General features: G+C 46.8%; 1 protein-coding gene across 3 annotated transcripts in view; it reads left to right on the top strand.

The window, feature by feature from the left end:
* The first annotated feature begins 2,114 nt into the window (after positions 1-2,114).
* EOGT (EGF domain specific O-linked N-acetylglucosamine transferase) overlaps positions 2,115-26,073 on the top strand; it is a 39,582-nt gene continuing 15,623 nt past the window's right edge. For 2 of the 3 annotated variants that reach the window (XM_073644717.1, XM_073644715.1), the window contains exons 1-9: positions 2,115-2,261; positions 4,737-4,955; positions 5,975-6,075; positions 6,951-7,059; positions 10,691-10,785; positions 11,260-11,364; positions 13,953-14,059; positions 14,577-14,680; positions 21,485-21,577. In XM_073644717.1, the coding sequence (XP_073500818.1) occupies positions 4,752-4,955; positions 5,975-6,075; positions 6,951-7,059; positions 10,691-10,785; positions 11,260-11,364; positions 13,953-14,059; positions 14,577-14,680; positions 21,485-21,577 (918 nt within the window). In that variant the 5' untranslated portion in view covers positions 2,115-2,261; positions 4,737-4,751. The remainder of the gene's footprint in view (positions 2,262-4,736; positions 4,956-5,974; positions 6,076-6,950; positions 7,060-10,690; positions 10,786-11,259; positions 11,365-13,952; positions 14,060-14,576; positions 14,681-21,484; positions 21,578-26,073) is intronic. The other variant, XM_073644716.1, reaches the window with a different exon arrangement.

Raw genomic sequence — 26,073 nt, 5'->3', positions numbered from 1 at the left:
GTTTATTACTGGGAGGTAGTGGGGCCGGATGTTATACGCTGGGAGGGGGGTAGTGGGGCCGGATGTTATATGCTGGGGGGTAGTGGGGCCAGATGTTTATTACTGGGGGGTAGTGGGGCCGGATGTTATACACTGGGGGTAGTGGGGATGGGTGTTATACGCTGGGGGGTAGTGGGGCCGGATGTTATACATTGGGGGGTAGTGGGGTCGGATGTTATACACTGGGGTGGATGGGGGGTAATGGGGCCGGATGTTATACACTGGGGTGGGGGTGGAGGGGTAACGGGGCCAAATGTTATACATTGGGGTGGGTTGGGAGTATTGGGGCGGGATATTATACACTGGGGTGGGGGTGGAGGGGTAACGGGGCCAGATGTTATACACTGGGGTGTGGGTGGAGGGGTAACGGGGCCAGATGTTATACACTGGGATGGGGGGGGGGGGAGGGTAATGGGGTCGGATGTTATACACTGTGGGGGTGGTGGTGGGGGGGTAATGGGGGTTGGATGTTAAATACTGGAGGCAAAGGGGGCCGGATGTTATACACTGGGAGGAGGAGGGGGGGATAATGGGGCCGGATGTTATACACTGGGGGTGAGTGGGGCCGGATGTTATACACTGGGGGGGTGAGGGGCTGGATGTTTATTACTGTGGGGTAGTGGGGCCGGATGTTATACGCTGAGGGGTAGTGGGGCCGGATGTTATACGCTGAGGGGTAGTGGGGCCGGATGTTATACGCTGAGGGGTAGTGGGGCCGGATGTTATACGCTGGGGGGTAGTGGGGATGGGTGTTATACGCTGGGGGGTAGTGGGGCCGGATGTTATACGCTGAGGGGTAGTGGGGCCGGATGTTATACGCTGGGGGGTAGTGGGGATGGGTGTTATACGCTGGGGGGTAGTGGGGCCGGATGTTATACGCTGGGGTGTAGTGGGGACGGGTGTTATACGCTGGGGGGGTAGTGGGGATGGGTGTTATACGCTGGGGGGGTAGCGGGACCGGGTGTTATACGCTGGGGGGGTAGCGGGACCGGGTGTTATACGCTGGGGGGGTAGCGGGACCGGGTGTTATACGCTGGGGCTGATTTTATACACGACTGGCAAGTGGCTCAATGAGAAACCTGGATTCCCTGATTAAAGTGTTTGTCCCAGTACTCGTCCTCATATAGTGTATGTGCCCCCCTCCCTGCATCTCCGGACCCTTGTCCGATGGGTGGAATCCCACCTGCTGACACATGCACTGGCCCAGACATTTCTAATCTGATGGACATCAGGAAGGACCGGGAGCAAGAAACCAAAGGACAGCAGGGCCAGTGGAGACCCCAAACTCTTCCTCTCCATGCTGGTTAAAAGGCTGGGACCACTGCCCAGCAGCTGCGGTGTAGGTCGGGGGTGTTGTGGCCTATAATGCCAGTTCGGGTGGCCATCAACCATCTTGAGAGAGGATGTTTGTGACTATTGGTGACTGCTGATACGTAGGAGCAGGGATGAGCCCGTCCCTATGGCGTGGCCCACCCTGCTCCTGGGGTGGTCTCTTTACCCATTTGGGACTCTGAACAGGAGCAGAGGGGACACAGAAGTATTGGGCTAGCGTGCGACACTATGCCACCGGACACCAGGGAGTGTGATGGGCACCACCAAGAAGGGCTGGAGGAACCAAACCACGAGCCGCCACAACTTTGGCGCTATCTTTCTTCTCTCCCGAGAGCCCGGCCGCCACAGTCTGGTGGCAGATCGCCATTTCTTCCATGCGCTGCCATAGTGTAGTATACAGAACAAGCCATTGAGTCCCCGACTAAAGAAATAGAAATGAAGAAATTGTCATAAAAATAGTCTGAATCGGCTCCACTTCCCTGTTCAACTATAAAGGGAAAAAAGACTTTATTTTTACACATTCGGTGCATTAAAAAATCCAATATAAAATTAACGTCAAAAATAGAAAAAGAAAATAAAAATCTATCTAGAGGATGAAGAAAAGAAAAAAAGCAAAACTCGTCCCGTCGTGAAGGGGTTAAATTACTTTATTGGAGCAATACAAGGACGTGTGTTACTACTAGTGTCCGGCAGGGGGCGCCGCGCCCCTACTCTGCCCCGGTGCCCCGCACAGTGCCCGCTGCGCCCTTCTCAGCCGTCACAGCACACAGGGCGGGCCTCTCCTCCCTGTCACCTCCCCGGGCTTCCGGCGGTGACTCCCCCCAACAATACATCCATTGCAGCCGGAGACAGAGGGGTGATGCGGGCGGACACTGAGCGGCAGGACCCGGGTGAGAGAATAGCGGTTGTCGCCGCCGTCGCGGCCATTTACATGCAACAAACGCGAAACTACAACTCCCAGCGTTCACTTGGGCTCAGTGTAGTTACCCATAGCAACCAATCAGATTGCTGCTCTCGTTTATGAAAAAATGAAAGCACCGTCCTGATTGGTTGTTAGGTTCAATAGCTCCAATAATCAGTTTACACAGTTTGTTGCTATGGGCAACAGGTCTAATAATCAATTTAACCATTCTGTTGCTATGGGCAACAGCTCCAATGATCAATTTAACCAGTCTTGATCATTTTCTCACGTAATAACAATAGAAATAATCAGAATATTTTCAGAATATAGATAGAGTGTCATACCCAGAGGTCTGAAGGATTGGCAAGGCAGGTGCTCAGGGTGCCACTGGAGCAGAAAAAAAGATTGGCGAGACAGGTGTCTGTTGTGCCAGGATTGGCGAGGCAGGTGCCCGGGGTGCCAGGATTGGCGAGGCAGGTGCCTGGGTGCCAGGATTGGCGAGGCAGGTGCCCGGGGTGCCAGGATTGGTGAGGCAGATGCCTGTGTGCCAGGATTGGTGAGGCAGATGCCTGGGTGCCAGGATTGGTGAGGCAGATGCCTGGGTGCCAGGATTGGCGAGGCAGGTGCCTGGGTGCCAGGATTGGTGAGGCAGGTGCCTGGGTGCCAGGATTGGTGAGGCAGGTGCCCGGGGTGCCAGGATTGGCGGCAGATGTCTGTGGTGCCAGGATTGGTGAGACAGGTGCCCGGGGTGCCAGGATTGGTGAGACAGGTGCCAGGATTGGTGAGGCAGATGTCTGTGGTGCCAGGATTGGTGAGACAGGTGCCAGGATTGGTGAGGCAGATGCCCGGGGTGCCAGGATTGGTGAGGCAGGTGCCCGGGGTGCCAGGATTGGTGAGACAGGTGCCAGGATTGGTGAGGCAGATGTCTGTGGTGCCAGGATTGGTGAGGCAGGTGCCCGGGGTGCCAGGATTGGTGAGACAGGTGCCAGGATTGGTGAGGCAGGTGCCCGGGGTGCCAGGATTGGTGAGGCAGGTGCCCGGGGTGCCAGGATTGGTGAGACAGGTGCCAGGATTGGTGAGGCAGGTGCCTGGGGTGCCAGGATTGGTGAGGCAGGTGCCCGGGGTGCCAGGATTGGTGAGATAGGTGCCAGGATTGGCGGCAGGTGCCTGGGTGCCAGGATTAGCGAGGCAGGTGCCCGGGGTGCGAGAATTGGTGAGGCAGGTGCCTGGGTGCCAGGATTGGTGAGGCAGGTGCCCGAGGTACCAAGATTGGTGAGGCAGGTGCCCGGGTGCCACTATTGGTGACGCAGGTGCCAGGATTGGTGAGGCAGGTGCCTGGGTGCCAGGATTGGTGAGGCAGGTGCCAGGGGTGCCAGGATTGGTGAGGCAGGTGCCAGGATTGGTGAGGCAGGTGCCAGGTTGGCGAGGCAGGTGCCAGGATTTGTGAGGCAGGTGCCTGGGGTGCCAGGATTGGTGAGGCAGGTGCCAGGATTGGCGAGGCAGGTGCCTGGGGTGCCAGGATTGGTGAGGCAGGTGCCAGGATTGGTGAGGCAGGTGCCTGGGTGCCAGGATTGGTGAGGCAGGTGCCAGGATTGGTGAGGCAGGTGCCTGGGTGCCAGGATTGGGGAGGCAGGTGCCAGGATTGGGGAGGCAGGTGCCAGGATTGGTGAGGCAGGTGCCTGGGTGCCAGGATTGGTGAGGCAGGTGCCTGGGTGCCAGGATTGGCGGCAGATGTCTGTGGTGCCAGGATTGGTGAGACAGGTGCCAGGATTGGTGGCAGGTGCCTGGGTGCCAGGATTGGTGTGGCAGGTGCCAGGATTGGTGAGGCAGGTGCCTGGGTGCCAGGATTGGTGAGACAGGTGCCTGGGTGCCAGGATTGGTGAGGCAGGTGCCCGGGGTGCCAGGATTGGCGGCAGATGTCTGTGGTGTCAGGATTGGTGGCAGGTGCCTGGGTGCCAGGATTAGCGAGGCAGGTGCCCGGGGTGCCAGGATTGGTGTGGCAGGTGCCAGGATTGGTGAGGCAGGTGCCTGGGTGCCAGGATTGGTGAGGCAGGTGCCAGGATTGGTGAGGCAGGTGCCTGGGTGCCAGGATTGGCGAGGCAGGTGCCCGGGGTGCCAGGATTGGTGAGGCTGGTGCCCGGGTGCCAGGATTGATGAGGCACGTGCCAGGATTGGTGAGGCTGGTGCCCGGGTGCCAGGATTGATGAGGCAGGTGCCAGGATTGGTGAGGCTGGTGCCCGGGGTGCCAGGATTGATGAGGCAGGTGCCTGTGGTGCCACTGGAGCAGAAAAAAAAAGACTGAACAAATGTACAGCAAAATGGTTTTACAATAGAGATGAATAGGAGGAGTCTTGCAGGCGGTTTTTTAGCGACTATTTTAGGCAGAACCCTAATTTTTCATTTCTGCGCTGTACTTTCCCCTTCAAAATTTTAGTTTGATTTCTCCATACTTTTTTGCTTCCAGAAGCTGAGTGCGGTCATGGTCTATCCAGTCATCGGATTATTACTACACATTTTGATCCTCGCTGCTCGGAGCGTGACTGCCGTCACCGACCAGAACATTTCTTCTCTCCCCTATGACTTTCAGAAGATCAATTTACCCGCCGGGCACCTGCCCTACTTCCTACACAATAATCAAGATGTGGCCGAATTCTGCCGTCAAGACCCCCGCTGTCCCTTTAGGGTACGTTCTTAAAACCTAAGCCTTAGGGTGTGTTCACACTGATTTTTTGAGGAGTTTTTGGATCAGAGACTGAGTAGAAACTCTCCAAATCCTTCTACTAATTGCTGAAAAACGTTGAAAAAGTTTCTGCTCAGGTTCCGCTCCAAAAATTCAGCAAAAAGACTCAGTGAGCACATTGCCTTTTAGGGTGAGTTTTTTATGTGGATTTTGAAGATGATTTGCATCAAAATCTGTTTCAAATGCGCTTCCTATTAACGTCAGTGGAAAATCCACATTGCTATTCATACAGTAGTTTTTTTGAGAGTTTTATTCCTCACTGATATGTCACTTTTTTGATGTAAAGGCTGCAAAAAAAAAAAACGCATGTGGAGGAGGGGAATAAACTTTAAAAACGTTTAAAACTGCATCAACAAACTCTTCAACTAACAGCGTCAGATCTGAAAACTTTGTTAAAAAAAAAAAATGCATGGATTACTGAAGTGGATTTCTCTTGAAAACTTTGTGTGAACTTACCCTGAAGAGTTAAACTATTAGGAGTATGTACACATTGAACTTTTTTTTTGCCATGGATTTTTCCGGCTCAAAAATCCACATGTAAAAGAACCCGTTCTTTTTTGGAGCAGTTTTAGAAGAACATGCTTTTTTTTACGTTATCTTCTTTCAGTTTTTGACATGCGGTATAACAATAGGGTGATTTTTTTTGGAAAGTTTCAGCAGGAAAAAGCGATAAAAGTGCCAAAAGATTATTTTTTTTCTACCTCGCTTGGGATAAAACTGCAATGTGCGCTATTAATGAGGTTTCTCATTGGGAATCTTGTTGCAAAATGACTCAGTAGAGGTTTTTGATGTGGATTTTGGCCCCATAAAAAAACTTCATATCTTAAAACTTCTTCCAAAACTAATCTGTTTCCACTTATCCCTTTCTGCTTATAGCAATAACCTTGCACTTTGCTCCAGTTTATGCACCCGTAGACTATAGTAAAGTAGGTTTATAGATCAGCAGGTTGTGTATTTTACAGGAATACCTAATGCAACCAGATTCCTGCTGGGGCTATGAGAAGTCGTGTAGGAAGGATCGTCGCTTCAGCTACCCGGCCTGCCACGAGCTCGACACTGGTTGGTACGTGCTTGTTTTACAACCTTCTGTTTAATGAGTAACACGCCATAAAAAGCTCTTAATTTGCAAATTAAATTTTGAATGCAACATTATACATAGATACAGTCAGTGCAAATATATTTATGGATTATCCTGCCATACCGTGCACCTAAGTACAGGCGCTATACTGTAAAAATATGCAAAGACACTCTCATCATTGCCAGCATAGTACCCCTGAAAACAGTGCCACCTGTAAGCTGCAGAGTGAGGAAAATGCCACCCATGCATAGTTATGTCAGCAAAGTATAGCAGTGTTTTCTGGGATGGTGTTCGGTAGTAATCTGGTTAAAGGTGTTTTTAAGGACACCTTAATATCAGATCGGTGGTGGTCAGACATCCAGCATCCCCCACAGCTAGATGTACACAGTGATGTGGGCGTTCTCAGTTACTGCATCTCAGCTCCATTTCATTACATTGGTGCAATGGAAATGCCTGGTGTCGGACCCCCCCGGACTGCCACCGATCAGATATTGATGACCTATCCCGAGGATACGTCATCAATTGGCAACATCATGAATGTTTCGCTACTCCCTAGTGGCAGCTTCTAGAAAAAAGCTCTGCAGAAGTGTTCAGCGGTGACCGATAGGGTGGAGGACAAAGAGATTATCTGGCACGATACTGTCCAAAGCCTTGTCAAATGGAGACACAATTGCACTCATTTGTTTAGCATTTTTTAGGAAATGCCTTAAAAAAAAAAAGAGGTAAGAATTTTTTTTGTTGTTATTCTGACGGGCACTCAGTAGAGATTTTGGCACGGATATCTTGGCTCATGAGAAATATACATAACAAGTAGTTATTCCGGCAGTTATTTCATGATTCATGTGATCTGGTTTCCCCAGGGCGAGGAACTTGGAGGGCGCTCAAGAAGTATTTTGGAGGCAGGCAGACTTTGGATATGTCATGGAGCGTCAGGCTGAAGCAGAAGTCCTCTGTGGTCCACGTGAGCAGGTCTGTATTCTCATGTGCACGGCTTCTGCTTGCTGCTAAGGTCTGTATTCTCATATGCACAGCTTCTGCTTGCTGCTAAGGTCTGTGTTCACACGTGCACGGCTTCTGCTTGCTGCTAAGGTCTGTATTCTCGTATGCATGGCTTCTGCTTGCTGCTAAGGTCTGTATTCTCGCGTGCACGGCTTCTGCTTGCTGCTAAGGTCTGTATTCTCACGTGCACGGCTTCTGCTTGCTGCTAAAGTCTGTGTTCTCACGTGCATGGCTTCTGCTTGCTGCTAATGTCTGTATTCTCACGTGCACGGCTTCTGCTTGCTGCTAAGGTCTGTATTCTCCCATGTGCGGCTTCTGCTTGCTGCTAAGGTCTGTATTCTCGCGTGCACGGCTTCTGCTTGCTGCTAAGGTCTGTGTTCTCACGTGCACGGCTTCTGCTTGCTGCTAATGTCTGTATTCTCACGTGCACGGCTTCTGCTTGCTGCTAATGTCTGTATTCTCACGTGCACGGCTTCTGCTTGCTGCTAAGGTCTGTATTCTCACATGCACGGCTTCTGCTTGCTGCTAAGGTCTGTGTTCTCACATGCACGGCTTCTGCTTGCTGCTAATGTCTGTATTCTCACTTGCACGGCTTCTGCTTGCTGCTAAGGTCTGTATTCTCCCATGTGCGGCTTCTGCTTGCTGCTAAGGTCTGTATTCTCGCGTGCACGGCTTCTGCTTGCTGCTAAGGTCTGTGTTCTCACGTGCACGGCTTCTGCTTGCTGCTAATGTCTGTATTCTCACGTGCACGGCTTCTGCTTGCTGCTAATGTCTGTATTCTCACGTGCACGGCTTCTGCTTGCTGCTAAGGTCTGTAGTCTCACGTGCACGGCTTCTGCTTGCTGCTAAGGTCTGTATTCTCCCATGTGCGGCTTCTGCTTGCTGCTAAGGTCTGTATTCTCACGTGCACGGCTTCTGCTTGCTGCTAAGGTCTGTGTTCTCACGTGCACGGCTTCTGCTTGCTGCTAATGTCTGTATTCTCACGTGCACGGCTTCTGCTTGCTGCTAATGTCTGTATTCTCACGTGCACGGCTTCTGCTTGCTGCTAAGGTCTGTAGTCTCACGTGCACGGCTTCTGCTTGCTGCTAAGGTCTGTATTCTCCCATGTGCGGCTTCTGCTTGCTGCTAAGGTCTGTATTCTCATATGCACAACTTCTGCTTGCTGCTAAGGTCTGTGTTCTCACGTGCACGGCTTCTGCTTGCTGCTAAGGTCTGTATTCTCACGTGCACGGCTTCTGCTTGCTGCTAAGGTCTGTGCTCTCACGTGCACGGCTTCTGCTTGCTGCTAAGGTCTGTGTTCTCACGTGCACGGCTTCTGCTTGCTGCTAAGGTCTGTGTTCTCACGTGCACGGCTTCTGCTTGCTGCTAAGGTCTGTGTTCTCACGTGCACGGCTTCTGCTTGCTGCTAAGGTCTGTGTTCTCACGTGCACGGCTTCTGCTTGCTGCTAAGGTCTGTATTCTCACGTGCACGGCTTCTGCTTGCTGCTAAGGTCTGTGTTCTCACGTGCACGGCTTCTGCTTGCTGCTAAGGTCTGTGTTCTCACGTGCATGGCTTCTGCTTGCTGCTAAGGTCTGTGTTCTCACGTGCACGGCTTCTGCTTGCTGCTAAGGTCTGTATTCTCGCGTGCACGGCTTCTGCTTGCTGCTAAGGTCTGTGTTCTCACGTGCACGGCTTCTGCTTGCTGCTAATGTCTGTATTCTCACGTGCACGGCTTCTGCTTGCTGCTAATGTCTGTATTCTCACGTGCACGGCTTCTGCTTGCTGCTAAGGTCTGTATTCTCACATGCACGGCTTCTGCTTGCTGCTAAGGTCTGTGTTCTCACATGCACGGCTTCTGCTTGCTGCTAATGTCTGTATTCTCACTTGCACGGCTTCTGCTTGCTGCTAAGGTCTGTATTCTCCCATGTGCGGCTTCTGCTTGCTGCTAAGGTCTGTATTCTCGCGTGCACGGCTTCTGCTTGCTGCTAAGGTCTGTGTTCTCACGTGCACGGCTTCTGCTTGCTGCTAATGTCTGTATTCTCACGTGCACGGCTTCTGCTTGCTGCTAATGTCTGTATTCTCACGTGCACGGCTTCTGCTTGCTGCTAAGGTCTGTAGTCTCACGTGCACGGCTTCTGCTTGCTGCTAAGGTCTGTATTCTCCCATGTGCGGCTTCTGCTTGCTGCTAAGGTCTGTATTCTCACGTGCACGGCTTCTGCTTGCTGCTAAGGTCTGTGTTCTCACGTGCACGGCTTCTGCTTGCTGCTAATGTCTGTATTCTCACGTGCACGGCTTCTGCTTGCTGCTAATGTCTGTATTCTCACGTGCACGGCTTCTGCTTGCTGCTAAGGTCTGTAGTCTCACGTGCACGGCTTCTGCTTGCTGCTAAGGTCTGTATTCTCCCATGTGCGGCTTCTGCTTGCTGCTAAGGTCTGTATTCTCATATGCACAACTTCTGCTTGCTGCTAAGGTCTGTGTTCTCACGTGCACGGCTTCTGCTTGCTGCTAAGGTCTGTATTCTCACGTGCACGGCTTCTGCTTGCTGCTAAGGTCTGTGCTCTCACGTGCACGGCTTCTGCTTGCTGCTAAGGTCTGTGTTCTCACGTGCACGGCTTCTGCTTGCTGCTAAGGTCTGTGTTCTCACGTGCACGGTTTCTGCTTGCTGCTAAGGTCTGTGTTCTCACGTGCACGGCTTCTGCTTGCTGCTAAGGTCTGTGTTCTCACGTGCACGGCTTCTGCTTGCTGCTAAGGTCTGTATTCTCACGTGCACGGCTTCTGCTTGCTGCTAAGGTCTGTGTTCTCACGTGCACGGCTTCTGCTTGCTGCTAAGGTCTGTGTTCTCACGTGCATGGCTTCTGCTTGCTGCTAAGGTCTGTGTTCTCACGTGCACGGCTTCTGCTTGCTGCTAATGTCGGTATTCTCGTATGCACGACTTCTGCTTGCTGCTAAGGTCTGTATTCTCACGTGCATGGCTTCTGCTTGCTGCTAAGGTCTGTATTCTCGTATGCACGGCTTCTGCTTGCTGCTAAGGTCTGTATTCTCGTATGCACGGCTTCTGCTTGCTGCTAAGGCTTGTATTCGCGCGTGCACAGCTTCTGCTTGCTGCTAAGGTCTGTGTTCTCACGTGCACGGCTTCTGCTTGCTGCTAAGGTCTGTGTTCTCACGTGCATGGCTTCTGCTTGCTGCTAAGGTCTGTGTTCTCACGTGCACGGCTTCTGCTTGCTGCTAATGTCGGTATTCTCGTATGCACGACTTCTGCTTGCTGCTAAGGTCTGTATTCTCACGTGCATGGCTTCTGCTTGCTGCTAAGGTCTGTATTCTCGTATGCACGGCTTCTGCTTGCTGCTAAGGCTTGTATTCGCGCGTGCACGGCTTCTGCTTGCTGCTAAGGTCTGTGTTCTCACGTGCACGGCTTCTGCTTGCTGCTAATGTCTGTATTCTCACGTGCATGGCTTCTGCTTGCTGCTAAGGTCTGTATTCTCACGTGCATGGCTTCTGCTTGCTGCTAAGGTCTGTAGTCTCACGTGCACGGCTTCTGCTTGCTGCTATGGTCTGTATTCTCACGTGCACGGCTTCTGCTTGCTGCTAATGCAGATTGTCTGACGTGTACTTTTCTTCCAGGGAGACTCTCTCTTGGTCTGTTCCAGTCACCTCCAGCATTGCCGAGCCACCAACCTCTATTTAGACTTAAGAAGTCCTAGACGATCACAAGACAGGTCTGTACTGCTCCTTACTAAACTGGTGTTCCAATGTTATATCCTTTATGGGCCCAGGGTTGTGTAAAAAAAAATTATAATCCCCACTCGGTAGGTACCATGTTCTCCCACAGGATGTTTCTTTCTGTTCAGATGAAATGTGAAGACTGCAGCTGATCAGTAATCTCTGATTAGTTGCAGCGATCTTGTAACATTCCCCTTTGGATGTTGATGGAAGGCGCATGACGGATATGTTTTAAAGTACAGTCCTCTATTTAAACAGGTTTTCCGGTTGCAGAAAACCTCCTATTTTCTGGCTTCAGTTTGTTTTTCGGAATGTTTGCAGTGTATATATCGCTGTGTATCCTCCAACATGCGTTTCGCTTACGCTTCTTCAGGGAGTGAAGTGAATTGCACAGGGAGAAAATGGCTTTGAGTATATAAATTTTACGTGTATATATATATATATATATGTACATTTTTATTTCTTTACAGATTTAGAGAAGATTTTACAAGGGAAGGTGAAATCGGAGGCCATTGTGACCTTGACTCACAGAAACTGCTCTCTCAAAGTGATCGAAAGAGCCCCCTGCAGTCCTGGTATGTATAACCTTCGGGAAACGCCATTGTCAGGGGTCAGACCTCAAGGACCTCCACAGATTTGCAATACCAGAGCACAGCTGCAATGTGGGGGTCCCAATGGTCAGATTTTGCTTGATGGTGTTTTATAAATGACGCGCTATTACTGCCTTTAACACCCCTTTAACACCTCTCCTGATCCGTCTAAGAAATAGCAATTCTGGAGCATCTTTTCTTGTGCCGTTCCTCTGTTATTCTTCCTGGAAGTTAAGTAATAAATCGACAATTGAGTTTAACCCTTTGGGGGCGTGTCCCTCTTGTCCCATCAGTGCTGACTGTAGTGACAGGACCTTTTTGATAATGGTTGGTGATTTATTCATACATTTCCAGGAGGAGTAACAGAGGAATAGTAGAAAGTTCTAAGAAAAGATGATCCAGATTTATTTATTTATTTTTTAATGGGGAATATAAGTATTTGCTAAACCAGACAAGTCAGGAGTGACCATAGCTCCTTTTTAAGCCTAACTTAGGCCCGGACCAATATGGCCGTCTGATCCCGGCCTTATGCCGTAATTGGTGGAAGTGGCCGCCGTTGCCCATACACGTTCCCCAGATTTACGTGACTCGCCTTCAACAGCGCCGATAGAACGTGACCTTAATTTCTCCCTTTATAAAATCCCCCAAAAACCCCAATCTTATAATTAAGACTCCGGCCATATATAAATCACAGTCCGACGGCTGTAATTAATGGACGCACGGGTCCCGGGAATCGATGGGAGCGCTCGGCGTCTCGCTTTAGGAGCCATTGATTGTCTGAATTGCTAATTCAGCTTTTTTTTGGGGGACAGAACAAATATTTAGGATGAGGAGAATTCTTTTCCTTGGGAAATACTGGGGGCGAGCGGATTCCTACAGATCCTTTCTTATAGGATTCTCAGCAGAGAAATCATAGAGATGTTCAGCGCTGGGGGTCGTCTTCTTATTTCTGCCCTGGGTGACACTTGGTTTTCCTCTTGGTCTGTTGATGCCGCTTTTGGCTGGCAGCCATGATGGATCCTAGAAATAATGGGGCTTGAGGGACACCTATAACAGGTATGGGGGGGGTTTGGGAACAATGTTTTCTTAACTAAATGCATGCATTTGGGACTAAAAAATATTTTTTGCAGTTGAGATTCATTCCAAATTTTGCATCATAGCCTTAGTGTTACATTGGCTGTTGATAGCAGCAGAATGAGTTAACTGAGATTCTATCAGTGAGCTCATTCATTTTTTTTTTTTTTTTAAATCTGTGTTTTCATTAGCTTCTCTCAGCTGATTTATGACCACAGACCACAGCAAAAGGCAAATGTGCAGGAAACAAAGAGCCTGTAAACGGTGCAAAATTCATAATGAAACTGAGTTGCAAAAACGATTTTTAGTATGGATGGAAAGAGATTAATAGGTAAAAACGCAGATATATAGGTAGGTATACAGAGATGGAGGGGAGGGAAAGAGGAAGGAAGGGAGGGAATGAGGAAGCAAAGGTGGGAAAGAGGGAGGAAGAAAGCGAGGGATGGAAGGAGGAAAGGTGGGAAAGAGGGAGGAAGGAAGCGAGGGATGGAGGGAGTAAAGGTGGGAAAGAGGGAGGAACGAAGCGAGGGAGGGAAAGTGGAAGGAAGGGAGGGAATGACGAGGGGGGGGAATAAGGAATGGAGGGAACCAGGAAAGAAGGAAGGGAAAGAGGGAGGGAAGGAAAGAGGAAGGAAGGGAGGGAATGGGGAAGGGAGGGAGGGAATAAGGAATGGAGGGAAAGAGGAAAGAAGGAAAGGAAAGAGGGAGGGAGGGAAAGAGGAAGGAAGGGAGGGAATGAGGGAGGAAGGGAGGGAGGGAATAAGGAATGCAGGGAAAGAGGAAAGAGGGAGGGAGGGAATGAGGAAGGGAGGGAGGGAATGAGGAATGGAGAGAAAGAGGAAAGAAGGAAGGGAAAGAGGGAGGGAGGGAATGAGGAAGGAAGGGAGGGAGCGAGGAAGGGTGGGAAAGAGGAAGGGAGGTAGGTAATGAATAAGGAAGGAAGAAATGGAGGGAAGAAGGAAGGGAGGGAAAGAGGGAGGAAGGAAGAGGGAGCGAGGAAGGGTGGGAAAGGGAGGAAGGAAGAGGGAGGGAGTAAGGAAGCGAGGAAAGGTGGGAAAGAGGCAGGAAGGAAGCGAGGGAGGGAAAAAGGGAGGGAGGGAGGGAGGGAATGAGGAAGAGAGGGAGGGAATGAGGAAGGAAGGAAGAAATGGAGTGAAAGAGGAAGGAAGGGAGGGAAGGATGAAGGAAGAGGGGAGGGAGGGAAAGATGAAGAGAAGATGGAAATGAGGGATGGATAGGGGAGAAAGGGAGGAAGGAAAATGGGTGGGAAAGAGCAAGGAAGGTAGGGAGGAAGGGAAGGAAAGATGAAGAGAGATAGGAGGGGAGGAAGGAATGAATGGTTTTGCCCCCTATGTGATTATTGTTCTATGTTTTTTGTCTTCTGCCTGCCCTGGTCTCTCTTTTTCACTATGTGTAGATCTCCTGTACTTTATGTCTGGGAGCTGTTTTATACCTGATTGAACTTGCTGTGCAATTCTTTGCATTTCTTGTGATTCCAGGTTTGCAGAGCTGCAGACATTCACCTCGCTAACGTTCAGACCCATAGAAGACGGACACTGCGACGTGATCGTCGAGAAGCCGACATATATCATGAAGCTAGACGCAGGTAACTATTACACTCTGTAAAACGGACCAGTCTAGTGTGGAAAATCGCTCGCTGACCATTACACTAACGTCGGCCAACTCCATCGATATCAGCGGGATCGGCCGACGCTAGTCTTATAGTACGGGGGACTGAAGGACTGGTTCAGTTGGTCATATTTTGGGCCATTTTCCACATTGCACTGGTTTAATGTGTATGGGGGCTCTAGACAGATGATGTTGGGGACTGCACTCTCTATGAGATGTCGGGAATCGCCTCTATCTCCTACAGTCCCATAGACAATGATTGTAGTGGAGGGGGGCGAGCGCACACAGACCCTTTAATTCAACATCTGACAACCCTGCCCGGGTTTCCAGCACAAAAACTGCAGAAGAATATAGGAATTCATCACAAGACGTGACTTTACCATAACTGTCCAGTAATGCAGAATATCTAATAATCCGGTACCTTTAATTGTTTCGTGCACAGGAATATTTTTTTTAAATCCCTAAAGATCTCATCCTTTTCTTTTCGGTGGCAGGTGTGAATATGTATCACCATTTCTGTGATTTTGTGAATCTCTATATCACGCAGCACATTAACAACTCCTTCAGCACCGATGTCCATATTGTCATGTGGGACACGGTAAGTACTATTTTTTTTTCTATAAGAGGTACAAGTCAAAAAAGTTATCAGTGGGGTCGGAGGAGGACTCAGCTGACCTTCCTCTATACTACCAGTGACTTTTAAACCTTTTGCAACTTATTCCCTATACAAACAATAGGTGACAACTTGTGTATCAGTGGGGGTCCAAGATCCTATCCCAATATGTAGTAGGAATGATAATAATATTAACAAATTTCTCCAATTAGAAATGTAATATAGTTCTTCTGATTTGCAATGTCACTTACCCCATGTGCAGGGCATTGCAGTAGCTTAGATATCCATGGTTACGATCACTCATTTGGTGACAGTTAATTAGTTGTAAGTGGTCGTAACCATGGATACCTAAGCTACTGCAATGCCCTGCACATGGGGTAAGTGACATAGCGAATCAGAAGAACTATACTACATTTCTAATTGGAGGAATTTGCTACTATTATTATTACACCTACTACATATTGGGATAGGATCTTGGAGACGGGAATACCCGATTTGGGATCAGTGTGTAAAAAAAAATAAAAATTAAATTATTTATGGGAAAATGGAGAACTGAAATGCGTTGTCGGAATGGAGCTGTGGCCATACTTATTTTTTTAAGATCTCTGCCTGAATAACTTGCCCTGACTGTCCTGCTGCCAAATTAAAGGGCTCGTACCCCAGTTCTTATACCCTATAGGCATCTAAACATCATAGCGGGGGTGTTTCTCTCCCAGGACCCTCATCTATGAGACAGAACCACTCTGAGAAGTCTAGTATGGCCGTCATGTAATACTACCTTTCCCCCGCGGTGGTCTGACTGCAGCTTTTCTTGGCAAATCATCTATGTACCAACGATACGAAGACTTTTTAGAAGGGCAGGTGTAATCCATTCCTTGTTAGCAAGCAGAGGTCTTACATTTTAACTATAAGACATTTATGGTGGAGCAGAAGTACCTTCCATACAGCCCGTAATCAGATCCCCCCACAGTCCTGCCGCAGAACAATGGGGGTGTCTGATTTTTTTGGACATTTTACACCTCCGTGTTATACGACGCCGTCAGCTGAGCACGTACGGAGCGTCCGTTACCACCTGCGGCACATACACAACCTCGAGGATATCGATGCTTATTCTTGGGCGTGAGAACAGGAAGCAAATTCTTGTGTTTTGTTACGGAGCTGAGAAGACGGACTGGAGGAACGCCAAGTGTCCGCGCCGCCGGCCGGGAACAGCAAGATCTACTGCAGTGTAAGACGAAGCTTTCAGGAGCCTCCAGACATTGTAAACATGGCCGCCGCGTCTTCTGATAGCAGTATGTTTTATGGGGAGGGCAGGGGAAGAGAAAACTTTTATATTTTTACTCTTTTTAGTTTTTGCAACTGCTAAGTTCCTCAGTTTTTGCATTTCCAAAAAAAAAATGTCCCCAGTTTTTGCATTTTTAAAACTGTCTTTTATATTTGCGCTGGTGCCCACAAGGCAGATCTGATTTCTATAGAATTTCTTCTGCACCAAATTATCCTGTAAGGCATAGATTATTTTAAAAAATATATTTTTTTCCACTGATCCCAAATGAGTTATTCCCATTTCCAAGATCCTATGTAGTAGGTATAATAATAATAATAGCAAACACCTCAAATTAGAAATGTAGTATAGTTATTCTAATTAGCTATGTCACTTACCCCATGTCTATTGCAGTAGATAGTCATGGTTACGACCTCTAATAACTAACTTAATTGTCACTATATGAGTGATCAAAACAATGGATACCTAAGCTACTGCAATGCCCTGCACATGGGGTAAGTGACATAGTGAATCAGAAGAACTATACTACATTGGAGGTGTTTGCTATTATTACACTTACTACATATTAGGATAGGATCTTGGATATGGGAATACCCCTTTAAAGGGATAATGCAGCTCTACTCACTTCCACGTCTGTGGCTTCACGTTTCGTGCACCCGTCCTATTCCCATGTAGATTCCTTTGACTAGCTCTGTACATACTGTTCTGGTCGTACATGACATGAGACCCCTGCAGCCAATCACCGACAGAAGAGGAAGCTCGGGGCCTAAACAGCGCCATGGAGGAGCGGCAAAAGAGGAGAGCAAAAAAGATTTGCAGGACCCTGTTCTGGCGGCCATGTTGGTAGTCCATAGATACCCGAACAGACGCCTACGATCCTCCAACTTTGCGGTATCCCCACCTGATTAGCATCATTGTCGCAAGGTGAAAGAATGACATTGCCCCCAACCTACAGATCAGAACAGGTGCCAAGGATGCCGGCAGGTAGGAGGAGGTTTGGCAGCCATGGACTACCGATGTGGCTGCTGATCCACATTTTTTTCACTCTACTTTTATGATTATACTTAGATATTTTATACTACTTACATATTATATTTTTTGGGCCAAAAAATGCCAAATAGCTGAATCCTTTGGAAACGTTCCCTTTTTAACCATAGGTTTTTCTATTCCTCAGCCCGTGTGTCAGTCTTCACTGTCATTAGTCATTCCATTCATAAACCAAAAAATCTATATCATGCGGTAGTGCATTAAAGGGGATTACTACGTGGGATTTACATTTCTGCCGAAAAAAATCTGTGATGAATCCACAGGCGGATTTGCTCTGGATTTTGATCTGGATTTCAGCCTACAGTGGTGGCCAAAAGTATTGGCACCCCTGCAATTCTGTCAGATAATACTCAGTTTCTTCCTGAAAATGATTGCAATCACAAATTCTTTGGTATTATTATCTTCATTTAATTTGTCTTCAATGAAAAAACACAAAAAGAATTGTCCTAAAGCCAAATTGGATATAATTCCACACCAAACTTAAAAAAGGGGGTGGACAAACGTATTGGCACTGTTCCAAAAATCATGTGATGCTTCTCTAATTCGTGTAATTAACAGCACCTGTAACTTACCTGTGGCACCTAACAGGTGTTGGCAATAACTAAATCACACTTGCAGCCAGTTAACATGGATTAAAGTTGACTCAACCTCTGTCCTGTGTCCTTGTGTGTACCACATTGAGCATGGAGAAAAGAAAGAAGACCAAAGAACTGTCTGAGGACTTGAGAAACCAAATTGTGAGGAAGCATGAGCAATCTCAAGGCTACAAGTCCATCTCCAAAGACCTGAATGTTCCTGTGTCTTCCGTGCGCAGTGTCATCAAGAAGTGTAAAGCCCATGGCGCTGTGGATAACCTCCCTAGATGTGGACGGAAAAGAAAAATTGACGAGAGATTTCAACGCAAGATTGTGCGGATGGTGGATAAAGAACTTAGACTAACATCCAAACAAGTTCAAGCTGCCCTGCAGTCTGAGGGTACAACAGTGTCAACCCGTACTATCCGTCGGCGTCTGAATGAAAAGGGACTGTATGGTAGGATACCCAGGAAGACCCCACTTCTTACCCCGAGACATAAAAAAGCCAGGCTGGAGTTTGCCAAAACTTACCCGAGAAAGCCTAAAACGTTTTGGAAGAATGTTCTCTGGTCAGATGAGACAAAAGTAGAGCTTTTTGGGAAAAAGCATCAACATAGAGTGTACAGGAAAAAAAAGAGGCATTCAAAGAAAAGAACACGGTCCCTACAGTCAAACATGGCGGAGGTTCCCTGATGTTTTGGGGTTGCTTTGCTGCCTCTGGCACTGGACTGCTGGACCGTGTGCATGGCATTATGAAGTCTGAAGACTACCAACACATTTTGCCGCATAATGTAGGGCCCAGTGTGAGAAAGCTGGGTCTCCCTCAGAGGTCATGGGTCTTCCAGCAGGACAATGACCCAAAACACACTTCCAAAAGCACTATAGAATGGTTTGAGAGAAAGCACTGGAGACTTCTAAGGTGGCCAGCAATGAGTCCAGACCTGAATCCCATAGAACACCTGTGGAGAGATCTCAAAATGGCAGTTTGGAGAAGGCACCCTTCAAATATCAGGGACCTGGAGCAGTTTGCCAAAGAAGAATGGTCTACAATTCCAGCAGAGCATTGTAAGAAACTCATTGATGGTTACCGGAAGCGGTTGGTCGCAGTTATTTTGGCTAAAGGTTGTGCAACCAAGTATTAGGCTGAGGGTGCCAATACTTTTGTCCGGCCCATTTTTGGAGTTTTGTGTGAAATGATCAATGATTTGATTTTTGCTTCATTCTCTTTTGTGTTTTTTCCTTGCAAGCAAATTAAATGAAGAGAATAATACCAAACAATTTGTGATTGCAATCATTTTCAGGAAGAAACGGAGTATTATCTGACAGAATTGCAGGGGTGCCAATACTTTTGGCCAGCACTGTATGTATCGCAAAGAGTGAAATCCTATGAGCTGTTTATGTCGCTGTTTGCAGACCCAAGTGTCCATTCTGTGCCTGAAAAAACAATAGCGCTCTGGTGCCATCCATGCGTCACTTCAGTGTCCTCTGTTTTTTTTACTGTTTATTTGGTAGGAAAATCATGGAAAAATATATATTTTTTTGCACGTGAGAAAAATGGACCCAAAATTAATGAAAATCGGATTCAGCAGACCGACGAATATCCGGAAAACTGCCAGAATAATCTCATATACAATGATGAGGTTAAATAACAATCATAGAAAAATAAAATTTACACTAAAAACATGAACTTAAAGGGAAAACAATAAATACATCCAATCGTTTTTTAAAATAGCAAGTAACAATAAGTGGAAATAAATTTGATAAGAATGAATTATTAATAATCTCATATTCCTGACGACTTCCTAAATAAATGTATCTTGGCAATTATAAAGTTCTGCGGAATATGTTGGCGCTATATAAATAATTATTTGTATTATTCTTATTGTAAAAAATATATGAAATATGCTTTATTATTATAGTAAAATATATATATGTGTGGTTTAATTATTATTGTAAAAAAAAAATATATATATATATATATATATATATATATATATACAGTATATATGTGCTATATTATTATTATTGTAAAAAATATATATATATATATATATATATATATATATAAATATTCTTTTTTATTATTATTATTATTATTGTAAAAAAATATATTAAATATGCTTAATTATGGTAAAAAAAATATATATAAACTTATTATCATTATTATTATTGTAAAACAATATATGTACATATGCTTTTGTATTATTATTATTATAGTAAAATAAATATATGCTTTATTATTATAGTAAAAAAAAAAATGCTTTATTATCATTATTATTATTGTAAAATAAATATATATATGTATAAATATGCTTTTTTATTATTAATATTATTGTTATTATTGTAAAATATATATGCTTTATTGTTACAGTAGAAAATATATATATATGCTTTATTATTATTATTATTATTATAGTAAAATATATATATGTTTATTTATTATTATGATAGTAATAAAAATATAAATATATATATATATATATATTGCTTTATTATTATAGTAAAAAAAATATATATATGCACTTCTCTTTTTTTCACACATTTTGCAAAAAGAAAATTCTTATATTCTCTCCAAAATTCCCCAAAAAATCCATAACTCGTCCCACAATAGAAAAAAAATAATAAAATGTTCTCTGGTTCTTCTTGGTCTTATGGGGTTAATTCAGTTCATGCGACTTAGTTGTCCCCCCCTAGAGAACGGATCCATCGGTGATAACCTGGTTATTTTTATTACTACAACCCCCTTTCACTGCCCCGAAATAAATGGTTTGGGGGTGGAGATGATGACCTTTCAGTGTCTGATTTCTGCACAAAGAGCGGGATTTTTCAATTAGTAGTAAAATTGAAAAACGATCGCCCCGTGGCAGAGGTCGGCACGCCCCTCTCAGCGTCCAGCAGCTGCTGTCGGTCCCGTAGGGTTTGGGTCCATTCACAGGCCGTAGAGCGGGCGTAGGTAAGAGGCTTATCTCCCCTGGGCAGACGGTTCTCCTCTTGTCCCCTGCGGCCTCCTGTTGTGTTCTGGGCCAGACTGTGATTTATAAATCCTCTGTAATCTCCACCATTGGGACGTGTCACTCCACGGAGGCCGAGAACAATCCTCCACCACGTCAGGGATTACAATGACCATTATAATAGCCGATATAATCATCCACCCCCCCAACCCATGAACATCTACTCCTTCTAGTCCAGGTCAGGCAGCTACGCGTGCTTTCTAACAGCCATATCCCATTCATTCTTCTGCTATTGAAAAATACGTGCCCCCCCCCCCCCCAAAAAAAAAAAAAAAAATTAACAGCTGGCGCAGCTTTTAAAACATTTTTTTGTTTTAAACCAGAGCTGCATTCACAATTCTGCCCGGTTGCTAGTAGAAACAGTCAACAAGCTTGTTGTCAGACACGCCCCCAGCAGCTGAGCTCCTATGTTACAGAGGAAAAGATTAATTTCTAACATAAGATAAAGAATGTCCGACTCATAGAAAATAAATCAGTAGAGAAGATACGGAGCCAGCAGGTAATTTTGGTAGGTTTGATCGCTGAGGTCTGCAGAATTACGAATGCAGCTCTGGAGTATAATACAGGCGGCAACTCACACTGGATGAATTTCAGGACACTCGCATAAAATACCATGTTCCTAAAAAAAGTTTACCATCCATGCTCCTTAAAAAGGGTTTCTAGTGTAGGATTTTTACCATTGCCCCTTATGAGAGCGATTGGGCAGAGATCTGCTTGGACTCCCTTGGTTATTCTACATAGTACAGAGGTGTTTCTAGTTTTTTAATGAGTAGTGAAGTGGCGCCCCCTATTTTTTTTTAAAACTGCAGATGAAAAATTGTGAATTTCAGATGATCTGTCTTTGTGCTAAACACTAAAACTGTTTTCCCTGCAGAGTTTCTACGGCTATGGCGATTTGTTTAGCAAGACGTGGAAAGCGTTCACGGACTACGAAGTGACGCACTTAAAGGCGTACGACTCAAAACGGGTAAGAAAGCTGACACCGGGTTCCAGAAAAGTCAGGGCTCGTTATTGTTCACTAGAGACCCATTGCAAGGAGTTTGTGTATACAGCTCCCCTGCAGACCAATGTGCTTAGATACTACAGTGAACCCTGTGAGGATGGATTCTGAAGACATACTGGCAGCCTTCCACTCCCTACTTCTTACTAACTTACCCATCATATGTAGGACTATGAGTGGGGTGACGAGAGGTATGAGTGCAAGTTCAGACTACAAAAGGTTCGTTTGTAGTCTGTAACCATGGAGACACATAAATATGCATTGGAGTTGAAGACACAACGTTGGAAAAGTTGCTTCACTTTTTATTTTACATGGAAATAGGAAAATGGTCCCTGCACTTTCAGACAACTTGATCTTATTTGATAGATAATGTGATAAGTAGACGATCTGCAAATCACTTTATTAAATTATGTTGTTTTATCCCCAAAAAATCACTCCAATTTTGTGGCCACCAGGTGTCTTCTTCTGTCTTTCAGAGCGCTGCCTGTTGTCAGGTGTAATCTGTATTCAGCAGCAGAGATATCGATATGGATTGCAGGAATTGGGGGCGAGTGTTTGTCTTACAGGAAGTGGGGCGGGTCTTTATCTTACCGGAAGTGGGGTGGGTCTTTATCTTACAAGAAGTGGGACAGGTCTTTATCTTACAGGAAGTGGCGCAGGTCTTTATCTTACAGGAAGTGAGGCGGGTCTATATCTTACAGGAAGGGGGCGGGTCTTTATCTTACAGGAAGTGGGACGGGTCTTTATCTTACAGGAAGTGGGACGGGTCTTTATCTCACAGGAAGTGGGGCGGGTCTTTATCTTACAGGAAGTGGGGTGGGTCTTTATCTTACAAGAAGTGGGACGGGTCTTTATCTTACAGGAAGTGGCGCAGGTCTTTATCTTACAGGAAGTGGGGCAGGTCTATATCTTACAGGAAGTGGGACAGGTCTTTATCTTACAGGAAGTGGGACGGGTCTTTATCTCACAGGAAGTGGGGCAGGTCTTTATCTTACAGGAAGTGGGACGGGTCTTTATCTTACAAGAAGTTAGGCGGGACTTTATCTTGCAGAAAGTGGGGGCAGGTCTTTATCTTACAGAAATTGGGGGTGAGTTATTATTACAGGAAGTGGGGGTGGGTCTTTCTTACAGGAAGTGAGGGTGAGTCTCACAGGAAGTGGGGGTGGGTATTTTTCTTACAGGAACTATGGGCAGGTCTTCCTCTTACAGGAAGTGGAGGAGGTTCTTTCTCTTACAGGAAGTGGGGGAGGGTCTTTCTCTTACAGGAAGTAGGGGAGGGTCTCTCTCTTACAGAAAGTGGGGGAGGGTCTTTCTCTTACAGGAAGTGGGGGAGGATCTTTCTCTTACAGGAACTAGAAGGAGGTCTTTCTCTTACAGGAAGTGGAGGCAGGTCTTTCTTACAGGAAGTGGGGGTGAGTCTCACAGGAAGTGAGGGTGGGTATTTTTCTTATAGGAACTATGAGCGGGTCTTTCTCTTACAGGAACTAGGAGCAGGTCTTTCTCTTACTGGAAGTGGGGTCTGGTCTTTCTCTTACAGGAACTAGGAGCAGGTCTTTCTCTAACAGGAATTGGGGGCGGATCTTTCTTACAGGAAGTGGGGGTGAGTCTCACAGAAAGTGGGGTTAGGTATTTTTCTTACAGGAACTATGGGCGGGTCTTTCTCTTACAGGAAGTGGGGTCTGGTCTTTCTCTTACAGGAAGTGGGGGAGGTTCTTTCTCTTACAGGAAATGGGGGGAGTCTTTCTCTTACAGGAAGTGGGGGAGGGTCTTTCTCTTACAGAAAGTGGGGGAGGGTCTTTCTCTTGCAGGAAGAGGGGATGGTCTTTCTTTTACAGGAAGTGGGGGAGGTTCTTTCTCTTACAGGAAGTGGGGGAGGTTCTTTCTCTTACAGGAAGTGGGGGAGGGTCTTTCTCTTACCAGAAGTGGGGGAGGTTCTTTCTCTTACAGGATGTGAGTGAGGGTCTTTCTCTTACAGGATGTGAGTGAGGGTCTTTCTCTTACAGAAAGTGGGGTCTGGTCTTTCTCTTACAGGAAGTGGGGTCTGGTCTTTCTCTTACAGGAAGTAGGGCAGGTTCTTTCTTTTACAGAAAGTGGGGTCTGGTCTTTCTCTTACAGGAAGTTGGGGAGGTTCTTTCTCTTACAGGAAGTGAGGGAGGGTCTTTCTCTTACAGGAATTAGGGACGGGTATTTTTCTTACAGGAACTAGGAGCAGGTCTTTCTCTTACTGGAAGTGGGGTCTGGTCTTTCTCTTACGGAAACTAGGAGCAGGTCTTTCTCTTACAGGAAGTGGGGGAGGTTCTTTCTCTTACAGGACGTGGGGGAGAGTCTTTCTCTTACAGGAAGTGGGGGAGGGTCTTTCTCTTATAGGAAGTGGGGAGGGTCTTTCTCTTACAGGAAGTGAGGAGGGTCTTTCTCTTACAGGAAGTGGGGGAGGGTCTTTCTCTTACAGGAAGTGAGGGAGGGTCTTTATCTTATAGGAAGTGGGACAGGTCTTTATCTTACAGTAAGTGGGGGTGAGTTTTTATTACAGGAAGTGGGGGTGGGTCTTTCTCACAGGAAGTTGGGGTGGGTATTTTTCTTACAGGAACTATGGGCGGGTCTTTCTCTTACAGAAAGTGAGGTCTGGTCTTTCTCTTACAGGAAGTGGGGGAGGGTCTTTCTCTTACAGGAACTAGGAGCAGGTCTTTCTCTTACAGGAAGTGGTGGTGGGTCTTTCTCTTACAGTAACTAGGAGCAGGTCTTTCTCTTACAGGAATTGGGGGCGGGTCTGTGGGGGTGAGTTTTTATTACAGGAAGTGGGGGTGGGTCTTTCTCTTACAGGAATTGGGGGCGGGTCTTTGTCTTACAGGAAGTGGAGCGGGTCTTTATCTTACAGTAAGTGGGGGTGAGTTTTTATAACTAGAAGTGGGGGTGGATCTTTCTTATAGGAAGTGGGGGTGGGTCTTTCTCTTACAGGAATTGGGGGTGGGTCTTTATCTTACAGGAAGTGGGCGGGTCTTTATCTTACAGGAAGTGGGGGGTGAGCTTTTATTACAGGAAGTGGGGTGTGGGTCTTTCTTAGAGGACGTGGGGGTGGGTCTCAAAGGAAGTGGGGGTGGGTATTTTTCTTGCAGGAACTATGGGCGGGTCTTTCTCTTACAGAAAGTGGGGTCTGGTCTTTCTCTTACAGAAAGTGGGGTCTGGTCTTTCTCTTACAGGAAGTGGGGGAGGGTTTTTCTCCTACAGGAAGTGGGGGAGAGTCTTTCTCTTACAGAAAGTGGGGGAGGGTCTTTCTCTTACAGGAAGTAGGGGAGGGTCTTTCTCTTACAGGAACTAGGAGCAGGTCTTTCTCTTACAGCAAGTGAGGGCAGGTCTTTCTCTTACCGGAAGTGGAGGCAGGTCTTTCTCTTGCATTAAGTGTGGGCTGGTCTTTCTCTTACAGGAATTGGGGGCGGGTCTTTATCTTACAGGAAGTGGGGCGGGTCTTTATCTTACAGGAAGTGGGGGGTGAGCTTTTATTACAGGAAGTGGGGGTGGGTCTTTCTTAGAGGATGTGGGGGTGGGTCTTTCTTACAGGAAGTGGGGGTAAGTCTCAAAGGAAGTGGGGGTGGGTATTTTTCTTGCAGGAACTATGGGCGGGTCTTTCTCTTACAGAAAGTGGGGTCTGGTCTTTCTCTTACAGAAAGTGGGGTCTGGTCTTTCTCTTACTGGAAGTGGGGGAGGGTTTTTCTCCTACAGGAAGTGGGGGAGGGTCTTTCTCTTACAGAAAGTGGGGGAGAGTCTTTCTCTTACAGGAAGTAGGGGAGGGTCTTTCTCTTACAGGAACTAGGAGCAGGTCTTTCTCTTACAGCAAGTGAGGGCCGGTCTTTCTCTTACCGGAAGTGGAGGCAGGTCTTTCTCTTGCATTAAGTGTGGGCTGGTCTTTCTCTTACAGGAAGTGGGGGAGGGTCTTTCTCTTACAGAAATAGGGGGCGGGTATTTTTCTTACAGGAACTAGGAGCAGGTCTTTCTCTTACTGGAAGTGGGGTCTAGTCTTTCCCTTACAGGAACTAGGAGCAGGTCTTTCTCTTACAGGAATTGGGGGCGGGTCTTTGTCTTACTGGAAGTGGGGGCAGGTCTTTATCTTACAGGAATTGGGGCGGATCTTTATCTTACAGGAAGTGGGGGCGGATCTTTATCTTACAGGAAGTGGGGCAGGTCTTTATCTTACAAGAAGTGAGGCGGGTCTTTATCTTTCAGGAAGTGGGGGTGAGTTTTTATTACAGAAAGTGGAGGTGGGTCTTTCTCACAGGAAGTGAAGGTGGGTATTTTTCTTACAGGAACTATGGGCAGGTCTTTCTCTTACAGAAAGTGGGGTCTGGTCTTTCTCTTACAGGAAGTAGGGCAGGTTCTTTCTCTTACAGAAAGTGGGGTCTGGCCTTTCTCTTACAGGAAGTTGGGGAGGTTCTTTCTCTTACAGGAAGTGAGGGAGGGTCTTTCTCTTA

The sequence above is a fragment of the Phyllobates terribilis genome, unplaced genomic scaffold (genome assembly GCF_046119375.1).
Source record: "Phyllobates terribilis strain yellow unplaced genomic scaffold, ASM4611937v1 Scaffold_8__6_contigs__length_399053987, whole genome shotgun sequence".
NCBI lineage: Eukaryota > Metazoa > Chordata > Amphibia > Anura > Dendrobatidae > Phyllobates > Phyllobates terribilis.
The sequence above is the reverse complement of the archived record's forward strand: the minus strand, read 5'-3'. Positions and strand labels throughout refer to the sequence as shown.